Below are 25,379 nucleotides of genomic sequence, written 5' to 3' on the forward strand. Positions count from 1 at the left end.
AAAAATCCAAAAAAATTAGTCAGGCATGGTGGTGTGCCTATAGTCTCAACTACTTGGGAGGCAGAGGTGGGAGATCACTTGAGCCCAGCCAGATCAAGGCTGCAATGAGCTGTTGTGATTGTGCCACTGCACTCCAGCCAGGGCAACACAGCGAGACTCTGTCTCAAAAAAAAAAAAAAAAAAAAAGGAAAAAAAAAAAGCTATCTTAATACAATTTTTAGATTATATTTCCTCAGAAATGCTAGGAAGAGGGAGGTGGAAGACAGAAAGAGAGAAAATTGGGGACGGGTGGGGTAGAATGGCACATTCTGGATTCTGCTTTTTCAAGAAAAAATGGCTCTGAAATGATTTGCTTTATATATTAAGGTTCTGAATATGATCTGTGGGGTGGGGTGTTGTATATTGAAAACCGCTGGTCTGAATAACATGAGATACTATATAAAACACAAATCCCTAGGTTCTCTGGTTTTGATATTTAAATGCAATATTTAAGAGACTTCATTGGGAATGCATCAGACATGTGTAATATCTGTAATATCAGGCAGGTATTTAAAAAATCAGCTGTTTTCCAATCTTTTTTTTATTTTGTTTTTGAGACAGTCTGTCACTTTTTTACACAGGCTGGAATGCAGTGACACAATCATAGCTCACTGCAGCTTCAATCTCCCTAGGCTCAAGTGATCCTCCCACCTCAGCCTCCTAAGTAGCTGGGACTACAGGTACACGCCACCATGTGTGGCTAATTTTTTTATTTTTTATTTTTTTTAAAGACGAGGCTTCACCATGTTGACCAAGCTGGTCTTGAACTCCTGGTGTCAAGGGATCCACCTGCCTTGGCCTCCCAAAGTGCAGACACTATAGGTGTGAGCTACTGTGCCTGGCCTATTCTGCAATCTTTATGAGCTATTTGGGTGTAGTATTGTTTACTTACTCTCTTTCTTTACATTAACTCTATTTTTTAATTTTTATTTTTATTTTATTTTATTTTATTATTTTTTTTTTGAGACGGAGTTTCGCTGTTGTTGCCCAGACTGGAGTGCAATGGCACGATCTCGGCTCACTGCAACCTCCGCCTCCTGGGTTCAAGCAATTCTCCGGCCTCAGCCTCCCGAGTAGCTGGGACTACAGGCACGCACCATCATGCCCAGCTAATTTTTGTATTTTTAGTAGAGACGAGGTTTCACCTTGTTGACCAGGATGGTCTCGATCTCTTGACCTCGTGATCCACCCGCCTCGGCCTCCCAAAGTGCTGGGATTATAGGCTTGAGCCACCGCGCCCGGCCTAACTCTATTTTTTACTGAGCCTCATCATTTCTGTAAAATCATAGATTTGATATGCTTATTGTATTTATGAGTATTGGAAAAGATATATTTACAAAATATAAACAACCTGTTTAACACCTGAAATCATCTTTTGTACCACAAGTCATATGCATTCTATAATTTGGGAAATATTGCTACTATATAATGGTTTAAACAGATGGTTAAAACCAAAAAGTAGGCCAGGCATGGTGGCTCATGCCTATAATCCCAGCACTTTGGGAGGCCGAGGTGGGTGTATCATGAGTTCAGGAGTTTGCAACCAGCCTGGCCAACATAGTGAAACCCCCATCTCTACTAAAAATACAAAAATTAGTCAGGCGTGGTGGCATGGGCCTACAGTCCCAGCTACTCAGGAGGCTGAGGCAGAAGAATCGCTTGAACCTGGGAGGCGGAGGTTGCAGTGAGCCAAGACCATGCCATTGCACTCCAGCCTGTGTGACAGAGTGAGACTCCATCTCAGAAAAAAAAAAAAAAAAAAAAAAAAGTAAATCCTAGTCAAAATGGTTTCTACTCTGAGGATATACTCAGGTGATTTTATGAAAATAAATTAATAGACCAGGCATGGTGGCTCATGCCTGTAATCCCAGCACTTTGGGAGGCGGAGGCAAGCAGATCACGAGGTCAAGAGATCGAGACCATCCTGGTGAAACCCCATGTCTACTAAAAATACAAAAATTAGTTGGTTATGGTAGTGAACCCTGTAATCCTAGCTACTCTGGAGGCTGGGGCAAGAGAACTGCATGAACCCAGGAGGTGGAGGTTGCAGTAGGCTGAGACTGTGCCACTGCACTCCAGCCTGGGTGACAGAGCAAGACTCTGTCTCAAAAAAAAAAATTCATTATCTACATAAGTAATAACTGAATCTGCATCTATGAAGTTTTAAAATATTTGACTTCTATATATCATGTTTGAAAACTTGTTTAAAATAATCTGAGAATATCAGATCAGGTGGCGAGGAACAGTGGCTCATTCTAGCACTTTGGGAGCCAAGGTGGGCACATCACCTGAAATCAGGAGTTTAAGACCAACCTGGTCAACATGGTGAAACCCCACCTCTACTAAAAATACAAAATTAGCCAGGCATAGTGGCGCATGCCTGTAATCCCAGCTACTCAAAAGGCTTGAGGCAGGGGAACTGCTTGAACTCAGGAGGCAGAGGTTGCAGTGAGCTGAGATCACATCATTGCACTCCAGCCTGGGCAACAAGAGTGAAACTCCAGCTCCAACAACAATAACAACAACAACAACAACAACAACAACAAAGAGGCCAGGAGCAGTGGCTCATGTCTGTAATCTCAGCACTTTGGGAGGCCAAGGCAGATCATCTGAGGTCAGGAGTTCAAGACCCGCCTGGCCAACATGGTGAAACCCCATCTCTACTAAAATACAAAAATTAGCCGAGCATGGTGGCAGGTGCCTGAATCCCACCTACTTGGGAGGCTGAGGCAGGAGAATCGCTTGAACCCAAGAGGTGGAGGTTGCAGCAAGCAGAGATTGTGCTACTGCACTCCAGCCTGGGCAACAGAGCCAGACTCCATCTCAAAAAAAAAAAAAAAAAAAAAAAAAAAAGAAAGTAAAGGAAAAGAATATAAAGCCAGGCACAGTGGCTCACCCCTGTAATTCCAACACTTTGGGAGGCCAAGGCAAGTGGATTGCTTGAGACCAGCCTGGGCAACATGGCAAAACCCTGTCTCTACCAACAAACAGACAAAAACAATTTCAGAATATCAGTTCAAACGTGTGAATAACTTCATTTAATTACTTATTTATCCAGTACACATTATGTTTTAGGCATCATGTTATGAAATTAGATACAATAGTGAACAAGCCAGTATTCCAGATCCCAAAAGCTTGCAGTCTGTTGATTCAGATGATAAGCAACTATAATAGAATAAATAAAGAATTTTACAAGAAGACATAGGATGATCCCAAACTTTTTGTTATATTAGCTCATACTATCCACAAGCTCCTTTACCACCAGCCCTCTATGACATACACACCACATACTTTCTTGGGAACTATCTATCACCCCTGCAATCCACCAAGGTGGGACTACTGTTGCAGATATGTCACTGTTATGTTTCTCAACCTACTTACCATTGAACCAGGGATTAAAACCTAATCCAAATTAGGTCATTCAGGTTCTCTGCAATTTGATGCTTGGACCAAAGGACAGCAAGATGGTTTACATATATATTAGAACTGTGTAACACATACTTAGCTTATATAACACAAGCTCTAGGTCAGCCACATTTTAAAATATAAAGCAGTGAAAGGCAGACTACAGACAAAATTGAGTAAAACAGCCACACAGAATAACTGGAAAGTCTTAATGATTTTCCAGTTTCTAGTTACAGTCTTTTCCTAAAGTCCAGCTCCATTCTTGGCCTTGGCTTCTACAAAACATCCCATATTCTTCCAGTCAATTCCCTTTCCTTGCTTAAAATTAGTTCAAAGTGGTTTATGTTACTTGGCATCAAATAATTTTAACTAATATGGGTCAGTACTTGAATGTGACTTACAAATGTGCATGTGGCTCTTGCTCCCAGCTGCATGGATAGTTTAGATAATACATAGGTTCAGAAAAAGAGTATAGAACTTATTTCTTTATTTTTCCTCTTAGGCTTTTATTCTCCAGCCTCAAATCTTCATCCATTACTTCTATATCTGTAAGTCTATGTCATCAACCCACTTGCACTCCTATTCTTCTGACATTTGAGTTTCTCTATTTACATTTCCCTAAGCAGCTTGATCTCAAGAGATATGTAGGCTGACTTCATCATCTATCCTCTGCTTCTCTAACTTGCCTCCATCTGTTAAATGGTACTACCCATTCCCCTCTGTCATCCAGGCTTAAAATCATACACTAACTTTTATTTAGTATATTTAATAAACTTAATTTTGGAATAACTCTAGATTTAAAACAAAGATAATACTGAGTTCCTACATACTTCTCATCCAGTTTCCCCTGATGTCAACATCTTATATACATTTGTTAAAATCAAGATACCAACATAGTACATTAACTAAAATCCAGGCTTTATTTGGATTTCATCAATTTTTTCCACTAATGTCCTTTTTCTGTGCCAGAATCCAACCCAGGATATCACATTGCGTTTAGCTGGAGTAACTTTTCAGTCCTCCCTCTTCCTCAACTGCTATAACCAATTAGTATAAAATCTTATCAGCGTCTACATGACCATTCTCAAGCTCCCCTCCCCATTCTTATTGCCACCAAAACTATAACTTGGAGCTCTGTTTTCTCATTGAGCCCATAATATTTTCTTTACTCAATCTGCTTTCCCATCCCTCAACTCCATCTACTGAAATCCTACATATCCTCTGAGGCCCAGACTCAATAACAACTGCATAGGTGAAACCCTTCCTGATCCCTCAAACCACAAATGATTTCTCTTAGAGTCCAGCCAGGCTGGGCACAGTGGCTCACTCCTGTAATCCTAGCACTTTGGGAGGCTGAGGTGGGTGGATCACCTGAGCCCAGGAGTTTGAGACCAGCCAGAGCAATATGGTGAAACCAGTCTCTACAAAAAAATACAAAAATTAGCCAGGCATTGTAGTGCGTGCCTGTAGTCCCAGCCACTCAGAAGGTTGAGGTGGGAGGATCACCTGAGCCTGGGAGGTTGAGGCTACAGTGAGCCTTGATTGTGCCACTACACTTCAGCCTGGCAACAGAGTGAGACCCTGTTTCCAATAAAAACAAAAATAAAAAATAAAAAAAGAATTAGGTCCATGACTGGGTGTGGTGGCTCACTCCTATAATCCCAGCATTTTCGGAGGCCAAGCTGGGCGGATCACCTGGGGTCAGGAGTTTGAGACCAGACTGGCCAACAAGGCTAAACCCATCTCTACTAAAAATACAAAACTTAGCCGGGCGTGGTGGTACATGCCTGTAGTCCCAGCTACTTGGGAGGCTGAGGCAGGAGGATTGCTTGAACCTGAGATATGGAGGTTGCAGTGAGCTGAGACTGCACCACTGCACTTGGACGACAGAGCATGACTGCATCTCAAAAAAAAAAAAAAAAAAATTGGGTCCAGCCTAGGAAAGTAGCAAAACCAAACAGTACATCATGTTATGTAGTTTGCAAGTGTAGTTTTATTTCACAAAGAGTAAAATTACACAAAAACCTAAGTCACACTCTCATCACCTTGGTTTTTGTTCCTATTCCACTGTGCACCAATTTGAACATAAAAGTTCAAAAGCATTTTTTAAAATTTCCTTACAAATAAAAAAAACTGAAATTACCTGTGCTCACAGCAATGCTTACACTTTTTCTCATGTGCAAGCCAGGGGAAGACTGTGCTTCCACAGAAACCAACTCCATTTGTCTTCCAGCTTGTACTGGGTCTTCAACAGTGGTTGTCTTAGGGCAATAGGGCATCAGAGACTGTGCTTCCAACAAACGCTGAATCTGTATCAATTAAAAACATACTTTAAACTGACAGGGAAGTAATTAAAACTGGCAGCAGTTTAATAATGAATTACAAAGCACTCTAGTTATAAGAAACTGACTTTTAAGTTTATTTTCCCACATTTCAACTAGACCGTACCATGAAACTTATTCAATCTAGAAAGCAATTCTCACTAGTTAAGAAGCACTTTTACATTTATTTCATTTTATTTTATTTTGAGACAGGGTCTTGCTCGTCACCCAGGCTGGAGAGCAGTGGTGTAATCATGGCTTCTTGCAGCCTCAAGGACTCAAGGACTCAATCAATCCTCCTATCTCAGCCTCCTGGGTAGCTGGAACTACACTGCCTGGCTAATTTTCATATGTTTTGTAGAGATGGGGTTTTGCCATGTTGCCCAGCCTGGCCTCGAACTCCTGGGCTCAAGCAATCTGTCCACCTCAGCCTTTAAGTATACATTTAAAAGCAAAACATAAAGGTGTTTAGATTAGTATTTATAAGTTGATACTCATGTAAAAAAGTGTGAATGGTGAGCTAAGATCGTGCCATTGCACTCCAGCTTGGGCAACAAGAGCAAAACTCTGTCTCAGAAAAAAAAAAAATTTAAGTTCATATATATATATATATATATATATATATATATATATGGAAAATACTAGGTGTCTTTATACACAGAAGCATTTTTTTATATCATATTTAATATTTTCTAAATATGATTCAGGTAATCTAGACCAGGGCCTGTGGTCTATAATATTACATTTTAAGTATACAGATTCCAAGTAACTGAGATTTCTAAATAGCATAATTTTTCTAATTAGTCCTTTTTTGAACAAGACAGGAAATCAGGACATAAATGAGAAATAACTGTTTTCAATGTAAAAATATTTAGGTATATTAAAATTTTTGGTAAGTGTTTATAATGTTAAATTCCAATTGATATTTTACATTATCCAGGAATGGTAACTCACGCCTATAATCCTAGCACTCTGGGAGGTCAAAGCAGAAAGATCACTTGATCCCAGGAGTTCAAGACCAGTCTGGGCAATATAGTGAGAACTCTTCTTCTCTATTTTTTTTTCTTTTTTTTTTTTTTAACTTTTATTTTTGTTTATGATTATTATTATTATTTAGCTATCTCCTGCAGGAAGGATATAACATTTTTTTTCTTTATTATTATATTATTATTATTTTTAAAGATGGGGTTTCACCATGATGGCCAGGCTGGTCTTGAACTCCTGACCTCAGGTGATCTACCCACCTCAGCCTCCCAAAGTGCTAGGATTACAGGCGTGAGCCACCGAGCCCAGCCGAGAACTCTACTTTAAAAAAAAAAAAATTAAACAAATTAAAACAAATTATATTTTAAAATTTCAAAGAATTGATCTAGGTTTAAAAAACAGCAGAGCTAAATTTTTTTCAGATGTTCCCAAAGCATTTTCACTGATTTGAAAAATGTCATTGTCTTTTTTTTTGATAAAATGCAAACACTGTAACTCCAATTTTATAGAACAAAGATTTTTTTTAAAAGTCATGTATATATATGCACATTATACAGGTATTTGCATAGTTACAGGATCATGAAAAAGATTTTTAAATACATTTCAGGTTGTTCCCACTGGTGTTGGGGGGAAAAAGAGGAACAGCTGGTTTGGGGTAGGTATGTGAAAGAAGGACGTCTGTGAGGAAAGAAGAAAAAAGACAACATTTACAGACTAAACTCTGCACAAGGATATAATTAAGACTAAGAACTCTGTAGAGACTAGCCTGACCAACATGATGAAACTTCGTCTCTACTAAAAATACAAAAAATTAGCCCAGCATGATGGTACATGCCTGTAATCCCAGCTACTAGGGGATGCTGAGGCAGGAGAATCACTTGAACCTGGGAGGCAGAGGTTGCAGTGAGCCTAGATCATACCACTGCACTCCAGCCTGGGCAACAGAATGAGACTCTACCTCAAAAAAAAAAAAAAAAAAAAAAAGACTAAGAAACCCGCAACAGAGGTCCTGGAAAGGGAACATTTCAGAATACAAGAAGTAGAATAAGTCCAGTATAGATATACAGAAAGGTTCTAACTATTTCTTTAAGGGCATACTGGCTAAGCATTATATAGGGCTGACAAACTAGAGACGAAGCAGAAGCCATTATCCAGACTTTATATTTAGCTATATATAAAGGTTTAGTTAATCATAACAGACTTTTCATTGGAGGCAAAAAATAAAATACAATTCTATTGTAGGTTAGGATATGCATAAGATGGTTTTACTACTAACTAGCAATGTGGCATTGGGTTAAATTATTCTCTCTAATCCTCATTTTACTTACCTGTAAAACAAGAGGATCAGGCCACTTGCGGTGGCTCATGTCTGTAATTCCAGCACTTTGGGAGGCTGAGGCAGGCAGATCATGAAGTCAGGAGTTCGAGACCAGCCTGACCAACATGGTAAAACCTCGTCTCTACTAAAAACACAAAAATTAGCTGGGCATGGCAGCACATGCCGGTAATCCCAGCTACTCAGGAGGCTGAGGCAGGAAAATTGCTTGAACCCAGGAGGCGGAGGTTGCAGTGAGCCAAGATCATTGCACTCCAGCCTGGGCGACAGAGCGAGACTCTGGCTCAAAAGAAAAAAAGAGGGCCTAGAATTCAGTTCCAAGGTCTCTTCTAATTCTGACATTCTACAATTCTATTCTATAAAACAACTATTGAGGAGAAGTACCAGTTTTTAAGAAATCATAATTAAAACCAAGAATTTAATAGAACTAGGAAAGCACCAAGCAAACCTGTGCCTGAAGTACTCTCAGCTGTCTGTCTTGTTCTGTGAGGAACCGATATGCATCTGGAGATAGTCCCATCATTCCATTATCTGACTCAGTCTTGGGTGTGTGTACACACACTGTGCAAGGCTGTGGGTTACATGAGTCCATATGTGAAGGTAGTCTTGCCACAGGTGATGGTTCTGCCTTGCTGTGGGGAGAACAACCGTCCATAGCTCCCTGAGGTCTCAAGGCTATAGGACTACTTGAAGAACAGAATGCATTACAGTGGAGAGCTGGACATCCACTTGGGTGAAATAATGAATGCTTCTGAAGAGCTTCAGACTGAACATCTTGAATGGATCCAGCTGTATTTGCTCCTTGCCAAGAATTTAGTGAACTATATTGAATATGACTATGATGTTGACAACACCTGCAAACGTTTGTGGAACAGTAAGATGGCGGTGGGGGAGTAGGTATCTGAAGTTCCATTGGCCTTCCGGAATTATGGGGTAAAAAACCAAAATTATGTGGTTGGGACTGTGGGGCAACAGACGACTGCCTAGAATTAAGTGTGGAGGCTCTTACAGGATACTCTTTGTTTTGTACATTTCCAGCAGCAACTGCTTGGAGCTTTTCAAACATATCAGGAGATGGCCCATTATGAGAAGATGGTTTAACACTGTTCCTGGTATGCGGGTTCACTTTCTTGCAGGCAGGTGGCTGTCTTACTTTGCAGTGTCTCAAAAGAGCCGTATCCTGGTTTAACTGATTTGGTATTCCTCTCAAGGAAGGCTCTCCAGCTTCAACTTCTGGACTGTGTTTCTCATCATAAAGCTGGGGTTGCAATGGCTTCAAGTGTTCAGAGTGGTTAATCAAAGGAGAATTTTCATTATTCACCATTTCCAATGGAGCAGGCGAAGGGTTTGATTCTATGAAATTGCCATCCAACACAAGTGAAAGTTCAGGAACTGATGGTTGGATCTTAGAAATCTACAAATAAGAAAGAAACAGGAAAAAAAGTATTTTTTTACGAGAAAATGTATCCTTTATTTTCCTCAAACCAGTATTTCCCAGATCATATCTAATTACATATTAACAAGTGTTCATTCTTTATGTAGACCATCAGCAAATATTTTCTGGGCATGTTTTATGTGCTAACCTAGGAATACAATTTTAAGCAAAATAAACAAGGTTCTTGCCCTAAAAGAATACAACTAAGGCCGGGCGCGGTGGCTCAAGCCTGTAATCCCAGCACTTTGGGAGGCCGAGGCGGGTGGATCACGAGGTCAAGAGATCAAGACCATCCTGGTCAACATGGTGAAACCCCGTCTCTACCAAAAATACAAAAAAATTAGCTGGGCATGGTGGTGCGTGCCTGTAATCCCAGCTACTCAGGAGGCTGAGGCAGGAGAATTGCCTGAACCCAGGAGGCGGAGGTTGCGGTGAGCCGAGATCGCGCCATTGCACTCCAGCCTGGGTAACATGAGTGAAACTCCGTCTCAAAAAGAAAAAAAAAAAAAAAGAATACAACTAAACACTTCCCAAACTTATTTAATAATGGAACTCTTTTTATTAAAACACTAACACTGCTAAGATCACAAAACACAACATGAAAAACTGTTTTATACAACTTTTTAAATCCTCTCTCTGCAAAAAATAGAAATTATCACAGGCAGAATGTTTTCACAGACCTAGTAACAAATGCTTATGTACCTTAAATAGTAAAATCTTCCAATAAATATTTATCCACTAAGAAGTCACTCACTCTTATTCCTTCTATTGTTATCAACTAAGAGTTGGAAAGCAAAAAAGAGTAAACAAAATACTTGCTGTGATGAATTTGGTTATAATTTGATACTAACTTTAAAAAATCCTTCCCATTCCTTTTTCTTCTAAAATAAGTAATTACACCAATTAAACAACAATCTAAAATAACCCACAGGTTGGTAGCAATCCAAAAATTGTGACAAGAATTTTGGCAATTAACCTCTGAAAGCAAGTAGAATGTTTTCTCAGAATATAGTGATAAAAACCAGTGTCAAGCTCTATTGATAGCATATAATGTTGAGTCTATATGGTTATTAGCATCAGATTCTAAAACCAAACCTCCTGAATTAGAATCCCAACTTTACTACTAACTAATTGTATGATCTTGGGTAGATAATTTAACCAATCTATGGAATTTACTCTAGGAATAATAATCATACATGTTTATTACATATATATGACACACATGTATATATTATTACATATAATATGAATAATTATATGTAACTGTGAGATACTTATATCTCTATATAGAGATATATCCATAGAGATATAAATAGCTAGATATATCTAAGAATGATACTTAGGTTTCAGGTAGTATTATCTAGTGTTTTAACATGATGAGACTTATATCTCTAACCACAAAAGTGAATGTATTTTAAAATCAGTGATACCTTCTGACTCACTGGATGAGGACTAGGAATTGGTCTTGGAGAAAAATCTTCATCTTCAACACCAGAGTCATGATCATTTATTGGCATTTTTCCAGGAGATAACTTTTGGGAAGACCTAAAGAATAGAAGGGGAGACCAGAAAAGCCTTTGGTAATCCAGTGTTTGTTCTTTATTCTAGAAATTTAATGAAGTCCTTTAATAAGTTGCAGTAGTACTCAGATCAATTTAACTTAGTATCTGACAACCACAAATTATTTTATTTTGCAGGCCAGTGTTAGTTGACCAGGGAAGCTGTCCTAGTCAGCCTTAATAAACTACCCTACTTGCCTGATCATGGCAAGTTTAACCTTGTATTGTTAATGTCATAACAAATCAACAGTCACTGGGCACCCTCTAGTTGATCACTCTGATGAATACAGAATGAGACATAGTACTTACTGTCCAAAAATTTATAATCTGGCATTAAAGGCATATACTTAGTATATTAAACACACTGTATTACAAACCCTCTGTATTAAGAAGGAAAGCCAAATAAGGAATTATATTTCCTATGTAAATACTTTAAGAAATCAAGGTACTACTCTCCCATTTAGTCATGTATAGTCATTGTATCACAGATGGCATGCCCCGGAGAAACAGAAAATTTCTCAGTGCTGGTACAGAGTTTTAAAAGCTGAAATTAGTGTTTAAGACTAAAGATATGGAATACTATATGCAGCAGCCTTTTTCACATCCTATACTAGACAAAGTCTCTATAGTATGTGCAAAAAGAAAAGCCAGAATGAAGCTAACAGCACTCAAAATTAATGGGATCCCTACAAAAGCATCCTGCATTCTGTTTCATGCAAGTTGAATCCTCCCTAGCGGGGATAACAACAGAAACTCCAAGGCAGATTTGAAAATCAAACAGCAGGCCAGGTGTGGTGGCTCATGCCTGTAATCCCAGCACTTTGGGAGGCCGAGACAGGTGGATTACCTGAGGTCAGGAGTTCAAGACCAGCCTGGCCAACATGGTAAAACCCTGTCTCAAAAAAAAAAAAAAAAAGAAAATCAAATAGCAGAAGAGACCTTTTACCCTAAACCTTGATAGTCTGAAGAGACAGACTCTCACAGAGTTGTTCCTGTACAAGGTATTACAATGAAGCAATCAAAACATCTGCATGATGTTTAAGCAGAAATGAGTCTCCAACAGTACCACAAACCTTTTCTGACACCCAAGACAGCTTAAGATATATAATGTATTCTAAAGTGCTCAGTACAACATGGACAGGAAACAAGAGAGCCAGTGGCCCGAATAGGGTCAAAAGTTGCAGCAGGAACCTGCGCAAATCTGACCAAGACCAGATGCAAATGAAAGCACCTCAACAGACTACTGTAGCACAGATGGATGAGAATCATGTCACCCCATATCACCAATACTGACATACCATTAGTCCCTGCTACATTACACATAACCCCAGAGAAAAGGGAATAAAGAAACAACTTGAATTAACTAAAATTTGGTGTCTATAATCCAGTAGAATAAATAGGGGCCTAAAACAGATTTTTTTTTTTTTTTTTTTGAAACAAAGTCTCGTTCTTGTCCCCTAGGCTGGAGTGCAATGGTGCGATCTCGGCTCACTGCAACCTCCACCTCCCAGGTTCAAGCAATTCTCCTGCCTCAGCCTCCTGAATAGTTGGGATTACAGGTGCCTGCCACCACGCACAGCTAATTTTTGTATTTATAGTAGAGATGGGGTTTCACCATGTCGGCCAGGCTGTTCTCGAACTCGTGACCTCAGGTGATCCGCCCACCTTGGCCTCCCAAAGTGCTGGGATTACAGGCATAAGCCACCACACCCAGCCTAAAATAGATATTAAGTTCAATTACTAATATTTTTAAGTTATATATTTTTTGAACATCTGAGTTGTAGCATGGAATTAATATCTGTTTTGTACTTATGATGAACATATACACAAAACTGTTGACACTGAGCAATAAAATCCATTTCTTAGTTTTTTTGGGGAACAGATAGAGTCTTGCTCTGTTGCTCAGGCTGGAGTGCAGTGGCACGATTTCAGCTCACAGGAACCTCCACCTCCAAGGTTCGAGTGATTCTCGAGCCTCAGCAATCTAGTAGCTTGGACTACAGGTGCATGCCACCATGCCCGGCTAATTTTTGGAATTTTAGTAGAGACAGAGTTTCACCATGTTGGCCAGGCTGGTCTTGAACTCCTGATTTCAGATGATCCACACACTTGGCCTCCTAAAGTGCTGGGATTGCAGCTGTGAGCCACCGTGCTGGGTCGGGAATATCTTCTTTACCACAAAAGGTAGAATATACTGACCCAAGAAGTCACAGCCTTTATTTAATTAATATTCTCCAAGTGTGTTTTATAAGTAATTTTTTTTTTTAGGTAGGAGTTACGTTTTTTTTTGAAACAGGGTCTCACACCGTCGCCCAGGCTGCAGTGCAGCAGCAGGATCTCAGCTCACTGAAACCTCTGCCTCCTGGGTTCAAGCAATTCTCCCACCTCAGCCTACCAAGTACCTGGGATTAGAAGCATGCTCCACATGTCCGGCTAATTTTTGTATTTTTAGTAGAGACAGGGTTTCACCATATTGGCCAGGCTGGTCTCAAACTCCTGACCTCAGGTGATCTACCTGCCTTGACCTCCCAAGGTGCTGGGATAACAGGCGTGAGCCATCATACACAGCTAGTAGTTACTTTTATAGTAGTTTATCTGACAGGTCCAGATTTAAAACTGTAAGGAAGGGTTAAGCACAATGGTTCACACATGTAATCCCAGCACTTTGGGAGGCCAAGGCAGAAGGATCAGTTGAGGCTTAGGAGCTCGAAAACGGCCTGGCCAATAAAGCGAGACCCCATATCTAATTTAAAAATTAAAATAAGAAACTTATAATGAAAGAAAGAACAAACAGAAAGCATCAAACAAAACAAGAAGCAGATTCTTTCTAAGCAAGACAACTTCTTGACAAATACTTCTGTGTTTCTCCTATATAATACATCAGCCCAAATGAAAACCATATCAGAATTGCCATTTCATTAAAATTACTATCCAACTTCCTAGTAAATATGAAGGAATGCATTTAAAGCAAAGACACCTATGGTACATAAGATTTAAAAACTGTTTCATCAGAAATAACTTACACTCTGGCAGGGCGCAGTGGCTCACGCCTGTAATCCTAGCACTTTGGGAGGCCAATGCGGGCAGATCACGAGGTCAGGAGATCAAGACCATCCTGGCCAACATGATGAAACCCCATCTCTACCTAAAATACTAAAAAATTAGCTGGGTGTGGTGGTGCACGCCTGTAGTCCCAGCTACTTGGGAGACTGAGGCAGGAGAATTGCTTGAACCCAGGGGGCAGAGGTTGCAGTGAGCTGAGATTGTGCCACTGCACTCCAGCCTGGGCAACAGAGAGAGACTCCATCTCAAAAAAAAAAAAAAAAGAAATAACTTAGAGTTATTTTAATTACTCACCAAAAACTAATAAATGTAATTAAAAAAAAATACACATAATAAGAAAAAGATCTTTTACCTCTTAATTGAAAAATTCTTGGAAGCCTTACTGAAAAACTCTGTTTCTGCAGTTTGGCTTTCAGCACTCAATTCACAACAGATTGGATTTTTGTCAGGAGGTTCAACATTCTGAAATGAAGTAGGTCATATTTTGAAATCTGACTTAAATAAAAACACCAAAGAATTCTATTTAGTTGAAAAGTAGCTCTGAAACACTAGATGTGGGAGTGGCAAACTTCTGATTTCTGTAATTGTAGCCCTCTTTTATAAACTGTCCACTTTCCTGCTACATAAGTGAAAGAGAAAAGTTAATCACCTGTATTATAATCACAAATTCAGTGAATATAACTATGAACTGAGAATACCATCTAAATAAAACAGTAAATGATGTCTCTAAAACAGAAATAAAATATTAGATCTCAGTTAAGATTATATTTATAATTAAAATATATGTAATTATATATAAACATTTATATATAACATAATATATAAAATATATTGTGTATATTATACAATACGAATATATAATATAAAATATATTTATATAGAATATACAAATTTATAAACTTTACATGATCTCCAAGAAGGTACTAAATAAGATCTGAGTGGAAAGGCATGGTTATTTAGAGGTATTCAGTATTTTTCTAATATAAAAAAGAATGTACTTTTATTATTGGTCTGAGATCTAAAATAACCAATAATTTTACTGAAAAACAGCCTTTGAATATCTTCACATAATGACATCTAGTTTCAAAGGTCTACTTTTTCTTTTCTTTTTGAGACAGAGCTTTGTTCTTGTTGCCCAGGCTGGAGTGCAATGGCAATCTCAGCTCACTCATCCCAACTTCCGCCTAACCTGGGTTCAAGCGATTCTCCTGCCTCAGCCTCCCAAGTAGCTAGGATTACGGGCGCCTGCCACCATGCTGGGCTAATTTTTGCATCTTTTGTAGAGACAGGTTTCACCATGTTGGCCAGGCTGGTTTCAAACTCCCCACCTCAGGTGATCCGACTGCCTTGGCCACCCAAAGTGCTGGGTTTACAGGTGTAAGCCATCATGTCTGGACTAAAGATCTACTTTTTCTTTGATCATCATCTAGTTGTGTTTCTAGGTATTTTATTAGATGATACAGTAACAATCTATTCTGCTTCTTTAGATATATAACATAAATAATAGACTTTAAGTATAAAAAACCATTTGTTATTCCCACACATTTTTAAAATAATACAGTCACAGTCAGGTGCGGTGGCTCATGCCTATAATCCCAGCACTTTCGGAGGCCAAGGCAGGTGGATCACCTAAAGTGTCAGGAGTTCGAGACTAGTGTGGGCAACATGGTGAAACTCTGTCTCTACTGCAAATACAAAAAAAAAAAAAAAAATTAGCTGGGCATGGAGGTGGGTGCCTATTAATCCCAGCTACCTCAGGAAGCTAAGCTGGAGAATCACTTGAACCTAGGAGGCAAAGGTTGCCGTAAGCCAAGATCACACTACTGCATTCCAGCCTAGGTGACAGAGTAAGACTCTGTTGAAAAAAAAAAAAAAAAAAGGCAGTCAGGACAAAGAAAAGTATCGAGATCCCACAAAGTTAACCTTCAAAAGTATAAAATGATAGAACATATGAACAACTGACATATTCTTCAAAGATTTTAAAAAAACATGGCCAAGTTATTCTGTGGGTAACCTCTGGTTGTCATTATAATTTGGTTGAAAACATAATCTAAGATTTACTAAAAAAAAAATTTAACCACAAATGAATAAAGTTAGTATTTAATAAGATTATTTATAAGTGAACAAAGCATAATAGTTTGGATTACTATTTTAAAGGGTAAAAGTTGTTGGGCTTAAACTGCCAATGTGCAAAACCCTAAACAGTCGCTAACGTACTAGATAATCAAATCACTTACTTTGAAAAGATGTAATGTTTCCTTATTGGTTAGCAACTGAAACCGAAAGTCAGGTATCTTGCCATCACAAGGGAAGCATTCATAAAACTCAGGCTCCTTATGTGTCACAGAATAGAGAACTATGATGAAATTTCCAGATTCTGAAAAAACCCTGCACAAAAAAATGCCATTTAATTAAAATTTAATGAGAATAACATGATTACACTCAAATAACTTCATGTGAGTCTCCCAATCTAGTTAACAAAATAGACTAAAAGGTCCAATATTTGTTAAAAAACTGAGTCCCACCACTTAGGGAGGCCAAAGGTGGGAGGATTGCTTGAGGCCAGGAGTTTAAGACCAGCCTGGTAAACATAGCGAGACCCCTCTTCTCTACAAAAAAAAAAAAAAAAAAAAATTTTTTTAACTTAGTTGGGCCTGGTGGCTCACACCTATAGTCCCAGTTAATGGGGAGACAGAGGTGGGAGAATTAAACCCAAGAGTTTGGATGCAGTGAGCCATGAACACATCACTGCACTCCAGCCTCAGCAACAGGACTTTTCTTGGTCCTGACTGCATTATTTTAAAATTATGTGGGGGCCAGGCACAGTGACTCACGCCTGTAATCCCAGCACTTTGGGAGTTGAGGTGGGCAGATCACTGGAAGTCAGGAGTTCCAGACCAGCCTGGCCACATGGTGAAACCCCATCTCTACTAAAAATACAAAAATTAGCCGGGCGTGGTGGCGGGTGCCTGTAATCCCAGCGAATCCGGAGGCTGAGATAGGGAGAATAGCTTGAACCTGGGAGGGGGAGGTTGCAGTGAGCTGAGATCGCCCCATTGCACTCCAGCCTGAATGACAGAGCGAGACTCTGTCTAAAAAAGAAAAAATTAGAGAGCAATTCAAAATTAATTTTACTGAGGATTTTACTGTTGATATGAACTTAAAGCAGCATCGGCAATTGATGATAAAACTTTACTAAATCATAGCAAACAATCTAAAACTAACATTTAATTTCTGCTATCTAAATATAACTAATCATCTTGAAAAGTTAAAATAAATGTAAAGAGTAGAACTCCAAAAGCATCTGAAGAAAATACAAGTAATTGTTTTACTTCAGTAAATACACTTGGAGTGGGTAAATCTTTTCTAAGCATGATAGGAAAAAATATTAGTAAATATGACCAAAAATCAGTAAGTCTATTTGGGAAAAATACTTTTTTTTTTTTTGAGACAGAGTCTTGCTCTGTTGCCCAGGCTGGAGTGCAGTGGCACGATCTTGGCTCACTGCAACCTCCACCTCCCAGGCTCAAGCGATTCTCCAGCCTCAGTCTCCCGAGTAGCTAGGATTACAGGTGCATGCCACCATGCCTGGCTAATTTTTGCATCTTTAGTAGAGACAGGGTTTCAACATATTGGCTGGGCTAATCTTGAACTCCTGACCTGGTGATGCACCCGCCTCAGCCTCCCAGAGTGCTGGGATTACAGGTGTGAGCTACCTTGCCCGGCCGGGAAAAATCCTGTTAAACAAACTTAAATGACAATATGGGGGGGAAACTTTTGCTATATATTACAAATATATATTTTTCCTTGTATTTTTTTTCTTTTGAGACGGAGCTTCGCTCTTGTTGCCCAGGCTGAAGTGCAATGACACTTCTCAGCTCACTGCAACCTCCACCTCCTGGATTTAAGCAATTCTCCTGCCTCAGCCTCCCAAGTAGCTGGGATTACAGGCATATTACACATAGAGAGAGAGCTTGCTAGTACAAACTAGCTCTTACAAAGCAATATGAAAAGATGCACAACTTAAGAGAAAAATGGCCAAAGACACGACTAGGCAGTTCCTAGAAGATGATGTTATAAAACACTGGAAAAGATTATTTTTCATCTATCAGATTAGCAAAGGTCAAAAGTTTAACAACAGCCCTCCACTTACCTCTCTGAGCTCATCTCCTGCTACTCCCCTCTTCCTTCACTCCTCTCTAGCCACAGTGGCCTCTTTGCCATTCCTTGAAGATGTAAGGTGATCTTTCACCCAGGGTCCTTATACTTAACACATCTTTTGCCTAGGACAGTGCCCCAGACAGTCTGACATGGCTTACTCTCACCTCAAGTCTTTGCCTCCCTGATCACCTATTTAAATTGCAACTCTTTACCTGCCACTATCATTCAGACACACAGCATCCTCCTCTCTGGCTTTATTTTTCTCCATAGTACTTATCCCCTTTTAACATCCTATTTATTTTACTTATTCTGTTTATTGCCTATCTCTGCAGGACTTTTATTTTATTTTTTTGTCACCCAGGCTGGAGTGTAGTGGTGCAATCTCAGCTCACCGTAACTTCTGCCTCCCAGATTCAAGTGATTCTCCTGCCTCAGGCTCCCAAGTAGCTGGGATTACAGGTGTGCTCCACCACGCCTGGCTAGTTTTTGCCTTTTTAGTAGAGATGGGGTTTTGCCGCATTGGCCAAGCTGGTCTCTAATTCCTGGCCTTAAGTGATTCACCCACCTCAGCCTCCCAAAGTGTTGGGATTACAGGTGTGAGCCACCATACCCAGCCTATTTTATTTTTTTTAGCAGGGTCTCACTGTGTTGTCCAGGCTGGAGTGCAGTGGCACAATCATGGCTCACTGCAGCCTGAACTCGGGTTCAAGCGATCTTCCCATATCGGCCTCCTGAATAGCTGGGACTACAGGCATGTGTCACTATACCCGGCTAACTTTGTTTTCTTTTTTTTTGTAGAGACAAAGTCTTGCTATGGTACCCAGGCTGGCCTGGAACACCTGGCCTCAAACAATCCTATCTCAGCCTCCCAAAGTGCTGCAATTACAGATGTGAGACACCATGCCTGGTCTGGGGACCTTTATTTTGTTTACTCTCATCCCCAACATCATGAACATAATAGATATTAGGTGCTCAATAAATATTTCTTCCACAGTGTTAGTGCAGGTAGAGAAAAAAGGCACTCTTATGTACTGCTAGAAAAATTATAAATTGGTGCAGTCTTTTTGAAGGGCAATTTGGCAATATCTACCAAATTTAAAATTACATACTCTTTGGCCAAGAAAAAAAACACTTTTAGAAATTTATCCTACAAATACACTAGCATATGCACACAAAAATGTATACATAAAATGTTCAGTCTACCACTATGTGCAAGACTAAAGAGATAGTTTTAAAAATGCAATATTATATACTCTTCAGTTGTAAAATATATACATTAAATCTATATATGCCAACATGTAATGATCTCCAAGGTATAATTCATACAGAAAAAAGCAACATACGGAAAAGAAAGGATGCTAGGCTGGGCGCAGTGGCTGACGCCTGTAATCCCAACACCTGGGAGGCCGAGAAGGACGGATCATGAGGTCAGGAGTTCAAGATCAGCCTGTCCAATATAGTAAAACCCCATCTCTACTAAAAAACACAAAAATTAGCCGGGCATGGTGGTGCATGGAGGTAGTCCCAGCTACTCAGGAGGCTGAGGCAGGAGAATCACTTGAACCCAGGAAGCAGAGGTTACAGTGAGCTGAGATCACACCACTGCATGCCAGCCTGGGGGAGAGTGAGACTCCGTTTCAAGGGGAAAAAAAAAAAAAAGAAAGAAAAGGAAGGATGCTATGTTCCCATTTGTGGTTCAATTTTTACAGGCCAGGAAAAGGTGATACTTGTCTATGTACTGACTATTTCAGGAAGGAAGCATAAGATACCACATAGTATTGATTGCCTCTAACAACAGGGTTTGGGAAATGGGGTGGAAGAGAGATGTAATTTTATTGTATATATTTATGTACATCAATTTATTACCATGTACTTGTATTGGCTTTTCAATATAGTTTTTTTTTTTTGAAGTCTTTTATAGCCACCCAAGGTAGATAAAAATAGACCTTCTCATTTAATAGACAAAGAATGTAAGAGACAAATATTGGCATCATGTACAAACTAAAATTAAATGAGTTGAGGTTAAAAGTAAAGTTTCCCTAACTATTAATTCCAATGCTTAGGCTTCAGTGCCAGGAAATTAAAAATCTTGTCTCAAATATTTCTTGGTGTATTAGTAGCAACACTGTGAAACTTAATAAAACACCAGTAAGGTAACAAATTCAAACTCATTTGCAGTCATTTCACTGAAAGTTAATCTCCTTAATTATAAAACAGGATGCTACAGGAGATAATCTATATGTTTTTTTTTTTTTTCACCCCTAAAAGGTTTCTGTTCTGTGCTCAGGCAAGTGAATTCCTTGGTATTTCCATGTATACTGCAACCTCATTTTTTAAATCTTGTTTTATTCTCATTTAATATAAGGTTTGTTTTTTTCTTAACGTACGTGTTTATTACAAGTATTGTAAAAGGTTAAGGCATAACATGAATTTTAAATGAGACCATAAACTATGAATGGGGGAAAAGATCAAAATAAAGTACTACAGAATAAAATATCACTTGCCTTTCTTGAACAGAGGAATTGAATATGTATCGCAAACAGCAAGCCCATACCTGAGGACTATAGATATGTATAATTCCAGACAGCCAACTAAAAGAAAAAGATTGAAATTGAAAACCATAGTCATTTACATATATAGCATACTTTACATTCTTCCTAAGATGATAAGGTAGATGTATGGCTTTTATCAGCCATACATTAAGGAGCCTTACTAATAAGAAATCTAAAAACACCACACCATGCTGATAATTAAGAGGAAAAATATATAGACATCTGTATCTACATAACTATATCGATATATATAGAGACAGACATATAGATACATATCTAGAGAGAAAGAAAGAGAGCAAGCACGTGCATCTCTGTCCTCTTCTACCTGAGGTGTGGCAAAGAAAATGGTTAACAGAGATAAAAGCAGTATACTAGAAGGAATTAGCTTGGACTGTAAAGAATGGGCTGAAATAGCACAGACTAGTTTGTAGACTAAAACTACTTCATAGAGTTGCTGAGGATTAAATAATATAACATATATAGGTAGTCAAAAACACAGAAGGCTCTTAATATTTACTTAAGCATTAACAACCCATTGCCTATACTACAGCAAACTATAAGTAGATTTCATGGTCTAGAGAACATTTGTGCATTCTCATTCACTTTGCACATGCCATTCCCTTACATGGGTTCCCTTCCCCATCAATCTTCCCTTCTACTATCCAAATAATTAAAGCTGTAGCTCAAGTTTGTCTTCTCTAGGAAAATGCTCCCTATCATATCTTTCTTACAAATACTAAGTGTTCACTTTCTATAATCGTCATTTTATAGTAAATCATATACTTTATTTTTCTGTGTATGAATATTTGAATTTTTTTTTTTTTTTTTAAGACAGACTGGCTCTGTCACCCAGGCTGGAATGCAATGGCATAATCTCGGCTCATTGCAACCTCTGCTTCCCAGGTTCAAGCAATTCTCCTGCCTCAGCCTCCCAAGTAGCTGGGATTACATATGCGCATCACCATACCCAGCTAATTTTTTGTATTTTTAGTAGAAATGGGGTTTACCACGTTAGCCGGGCTGGTCTCGAACTCCTGACCTCAGGTGATCTGCCTGCCTCGGCCACCCAAAGTGCTGGGATTACAGGCGTGAGCCACCATGCCCGGCCACAGAATTCAACTTTTATATATTGGAGTTCTTCCTAAGATTGGGCAACATCTGGCCGAGCACAATGGCTCACGCCTGTATTCCCAACACTTTGGGAGGCTGAGGTGGGTGGATATTTGAGGCCAGGAGTTTGAGACCAGCCTGGCCAACATGGTAAAACCCCATCTCTACTAAAAACACAAAAATTAGCCAGACATGGTAGTGCATGCTTGTAATCCCAGCTACTTGGGAGGCTGAGGCACGAGAATCACTTAAACCCGGGGGACAGAGGTTGTAGTGAGCTGATATGTTGCCACTGCACTCCAGTCTGGGCAACAGAGACTCCATCTCAAAAAAAAAAAAAAAAAAAAGAGAGAGATTGTGCAAAATCTTCTTTTAGCTGATTCTACTAGTAAAATAAGAAAACTTGGCCAGGCACAGTGGCTCACATCCGTAGTCCCAGCACTTTGGGAGGCCGAGGCAGGTGGATCACAAGGTCAGGAGATCGAGACCATCCTGGCCAATATGGTGAAATCCTGTTTCTACTAAAAATACAAAAATTATCTGAGCGTAATGGCGCTCGCCTGTAGTCCTAGCTACTTGGGAGGCTGAGGCAGGAGAATTGCTTGAACCTGGGAGGCAGAGGATACAGTGAACTGAGATTGTGCCACTGCACTCCAGCCTGGCAACAGAGCAAGACTCCATCTCAAAAAAAACAAAAAACAAAAAAAACAAACCTGACAACTACTTGCCTTTGTGGCTTTATAAAATGATCTAAATATGCATAGTACAAGTGAGACATATGCTTATCATATACATTTGAATATTTGGCTGATAAGGCTTTCATAAATAATGTAATACTTACATTCCCACTAATGGTAAAGAATAAACCTTGGGATCAGATTCCAACAAAAGTAACAATTTTCGTGTTTCATCCATGGTAAGATATCTAAACAGAAGACATTCATGTGAAAATAACTGAAAGTATGTACTTTTTACCTAAAAGACATAATCTAAACATTGAAGCATACTTTAGACAGGGGAGATAATTCAAATGAACATTGTCTCACACACACAAAAGAAACAGTTCAAAGTATTTGACTCAGTAAAAAAGACCCTGGTAGGAGGAAGAGATTAAAGAGATTTAATACCTTAAAACTTACATTTATACATTAAAATGGACACTGAAGATTACATACCTTTTTAAAGTTTTGCTCTATAACTTTATTTACAATTTACTTTAATCAAGAGCATTAACATTAAGGCAGGCAATTTCAGAACCAAGAGGTTTCCTTAGGAGAAGTGAATTCCCTATTACCGGAAAATGTTCATGCATCCAAGTGATTTGACAAGACTGCAACAGATGTGACTTCTAACAGAAAGAGGCTGAATTAGGAGAGGTATAATCAACCTTCTATGTACCATATTCCTCCAACCACTGTCAAAGGACTTTGGAACCATCACGATAAAACCCAAAAGCTCACTCTTCCCTAAAAGGACATTATACTATATTTATTATATTTATTATTAACAGTAAGTTAGAATACAAAAAAAAAAAGTAGAATTGTTAATTTTATTGTTATGTCTTTCTTTAAGAACAACGCCAGTAGTGAGCCAGGCATGGTGACTGACACCTGTAATCCCAGCACTTTCAGAGGCCTAGGCAGGCAGATCACTTGAGGTCAGGAGTTTGAGACCAACCTGGCCAACATGGCAAAACCCAGTCTCTACTGAAAATACAAAAATAAAACTAGCTGGACATCATTGTGCATTCCTGTAATCCCAGCTACTCAAGAGGCCAAGGCAGGAAAATCACTTGAACCTAGGAAGCGAAGGTTGCAGTAAGCCAAGATTGCGCTACTGCACTACAGCCTGGGACACAGTGAGACTGTCTCAAAAACAAAAACAATGCCATTAGTGATATAAGGCCTTGGAAGTACCACTGATGATATATTGTATTGCTATAATAACACTAAAACACAAAGACAATACATTTGTCAGGTCTTTTGACAAGAATACTAAGCCTGATTTGGCATAAGATTTACATATCAACAATGACACATCTATTTTGAAAGTTCTCCCTCATGTCTTGCCCATCTGATAAATTCCTACTCCTTAAAAGAATTAGTTCAGGCTTTCCATGATTTCCCCAGGGAAGTTGGACATTCCCCCGCCCCCACTTTCCCAGCACTGTATATAAACCTCCATTATAAAACACCATGTTCAGATGTCAACATATTCAATGGATGGTAAGCATAATTTTTAATCTATTTATTTCCAATGTCTAACATAATACCTATTTCATAATGGGCCCTAGTAAATATTAGGGTGTATAAAGAGCAAATGTCAACTTTTTTTAATGATGGTGTGTCACTATGTTGTCCTAGCTGGAGAGCAGTGGCTATTCACAGTGCTCACTACAGCCTCAAAATCCTAAGCTCAAGCCATCCTCCTGCCTCAGTCTCCCAAGCAGCTGGGAATACAGCTGTGTGCCATTGCACCTAGCATAGCAAATGCCACAAATTTGACAGATGATTCTAGATCAGAAGGGGCAAGGAGAATAGGTAACTGAACAGAATACTGAACATCCTGGTTATTACCAACATGCCCAGCAGTCACAGATGAGTAATTCCAAGAAAGGTAAATTCATGCTACACCAGTAAATGGGCATGGGTACTAAGGAAAACAAATTAATTGGTTAATTTAAACAAAAAATCCCATGTCCTTCTTGAGAGGTACTTTTATTACTTCAAGAAAATTAAATGTTTCATTTAACTCAAACATTTTTTGCTCACTTTTGAATATTCCATGATTTTGGAATACGCCAACAATTTTTCCTTTAGGCCACTCCAATCAGAAAGTACCACTCTGGGGAGAATGTGGTTCTGAAGAGGTATTTTTAGAGAATAAGGCTTCGAATTGAGTGTACTTTGGCAAACATTTTTAGATCTAAAGGCCTAACAGGAACTAGGGTGGAGTCACTGGGAAATGAAGCCAGAAGTGTAATACTTGGAGTGGCCTCTGGTCAAACTTTAAAGCAGAGAGTGCTTATATTGTCTAACCTAGATTTGTAGACAATAGATTAATTAAAAACTGGAGAGGATTCTAATCCAGCTCTGTGAAGAAACTCCACCCTCAAGTAGTTGGCAATTCGGTAAGCAAGCGTACTGTAACTTTTTATTTAATTATCTCCTTTCTCTATCTGCAATGTTCATGATTCATAGTTAAAACCCCATACTATAAATAAATTCACCAGCCTCCCTTGGGTTTATAATTAGTCAGATTATAGTTAAGAAAAAAATGACCTAAACCTAAATAAAATATGAAGAACAATATAGAACATAATTTCTTACATTTTGAAATAATAATTAACCAATTTTAATATAATTTTTATCACCACCTTTTTTTTTTTTACTCTCATGACAGACTACAATTTTT

The 25,379-nt window shown here is 39.0% G+C and overlaps 1 protein-coding gene across 3 annotated transcripts in view; it reads right to left on the reverse strand.

Moving 5' to 3' along the window:
* STIL (STIL centriolar assembly protein) overlaps positions 1 to 25,379 on the reverse strand; it is a 59,781-nt gene that overhangs the window by 17,367 nt on the left and 17,035 nt on the right. For all 3 annotated transcript variants that reach the window (XM_032247510.1, XM_032247512.1, XM_032247511.1), the window contains 7 exons: positions 22,807 to 22,890; positions 20,808 to 20,894; positions 16,380 to 16,530; positions 14,495 to 14,604; positions 10,951 to 11,065; positions 8,534 to 9,499; positions 5,588 to 5,753 (listed from right to left, as the gene is read on the reverse strand). In XM_032247510.1, coding sequence (XP_032103401.1) covers positions 5,588 to 5,753; positions 8,534 to 9,499; positions 10,951 to 11,065; positions 14,495 to 14,604; positions 16,380 to 16,530; positions 20,808 to 20,894; positions 22,807 to 22,890 — 1,679 coding nt within the window. The remainder of the gene's footprint in view (positions 1 to 5,587; positions 5,754 to 8,533; positions 9,500 to 10,950; positions 11,066 to 14,494; positions 14,605 to 16,379; positions 16,531 to 20,807; positions 20,895 to 22,806; positions 22,891 to 25,379) is intronic.

Source organism: Sapajus apella, unplaced genomic scaffold (assembly GCF_009761245.1).
Source record: "Sapajus apella isolate SASKATOON/1434 unplaced genomic scaffold, GSC_monkey_1.0 scaffold62, whole genome shotgun sequence".
Taxonomy (NCBI): domain Eukaryota; kingdom Metazoa; phylum Chordata; class Mammalia; order Primates; family Cebidae; genus Sapajus; species Sapajus apella.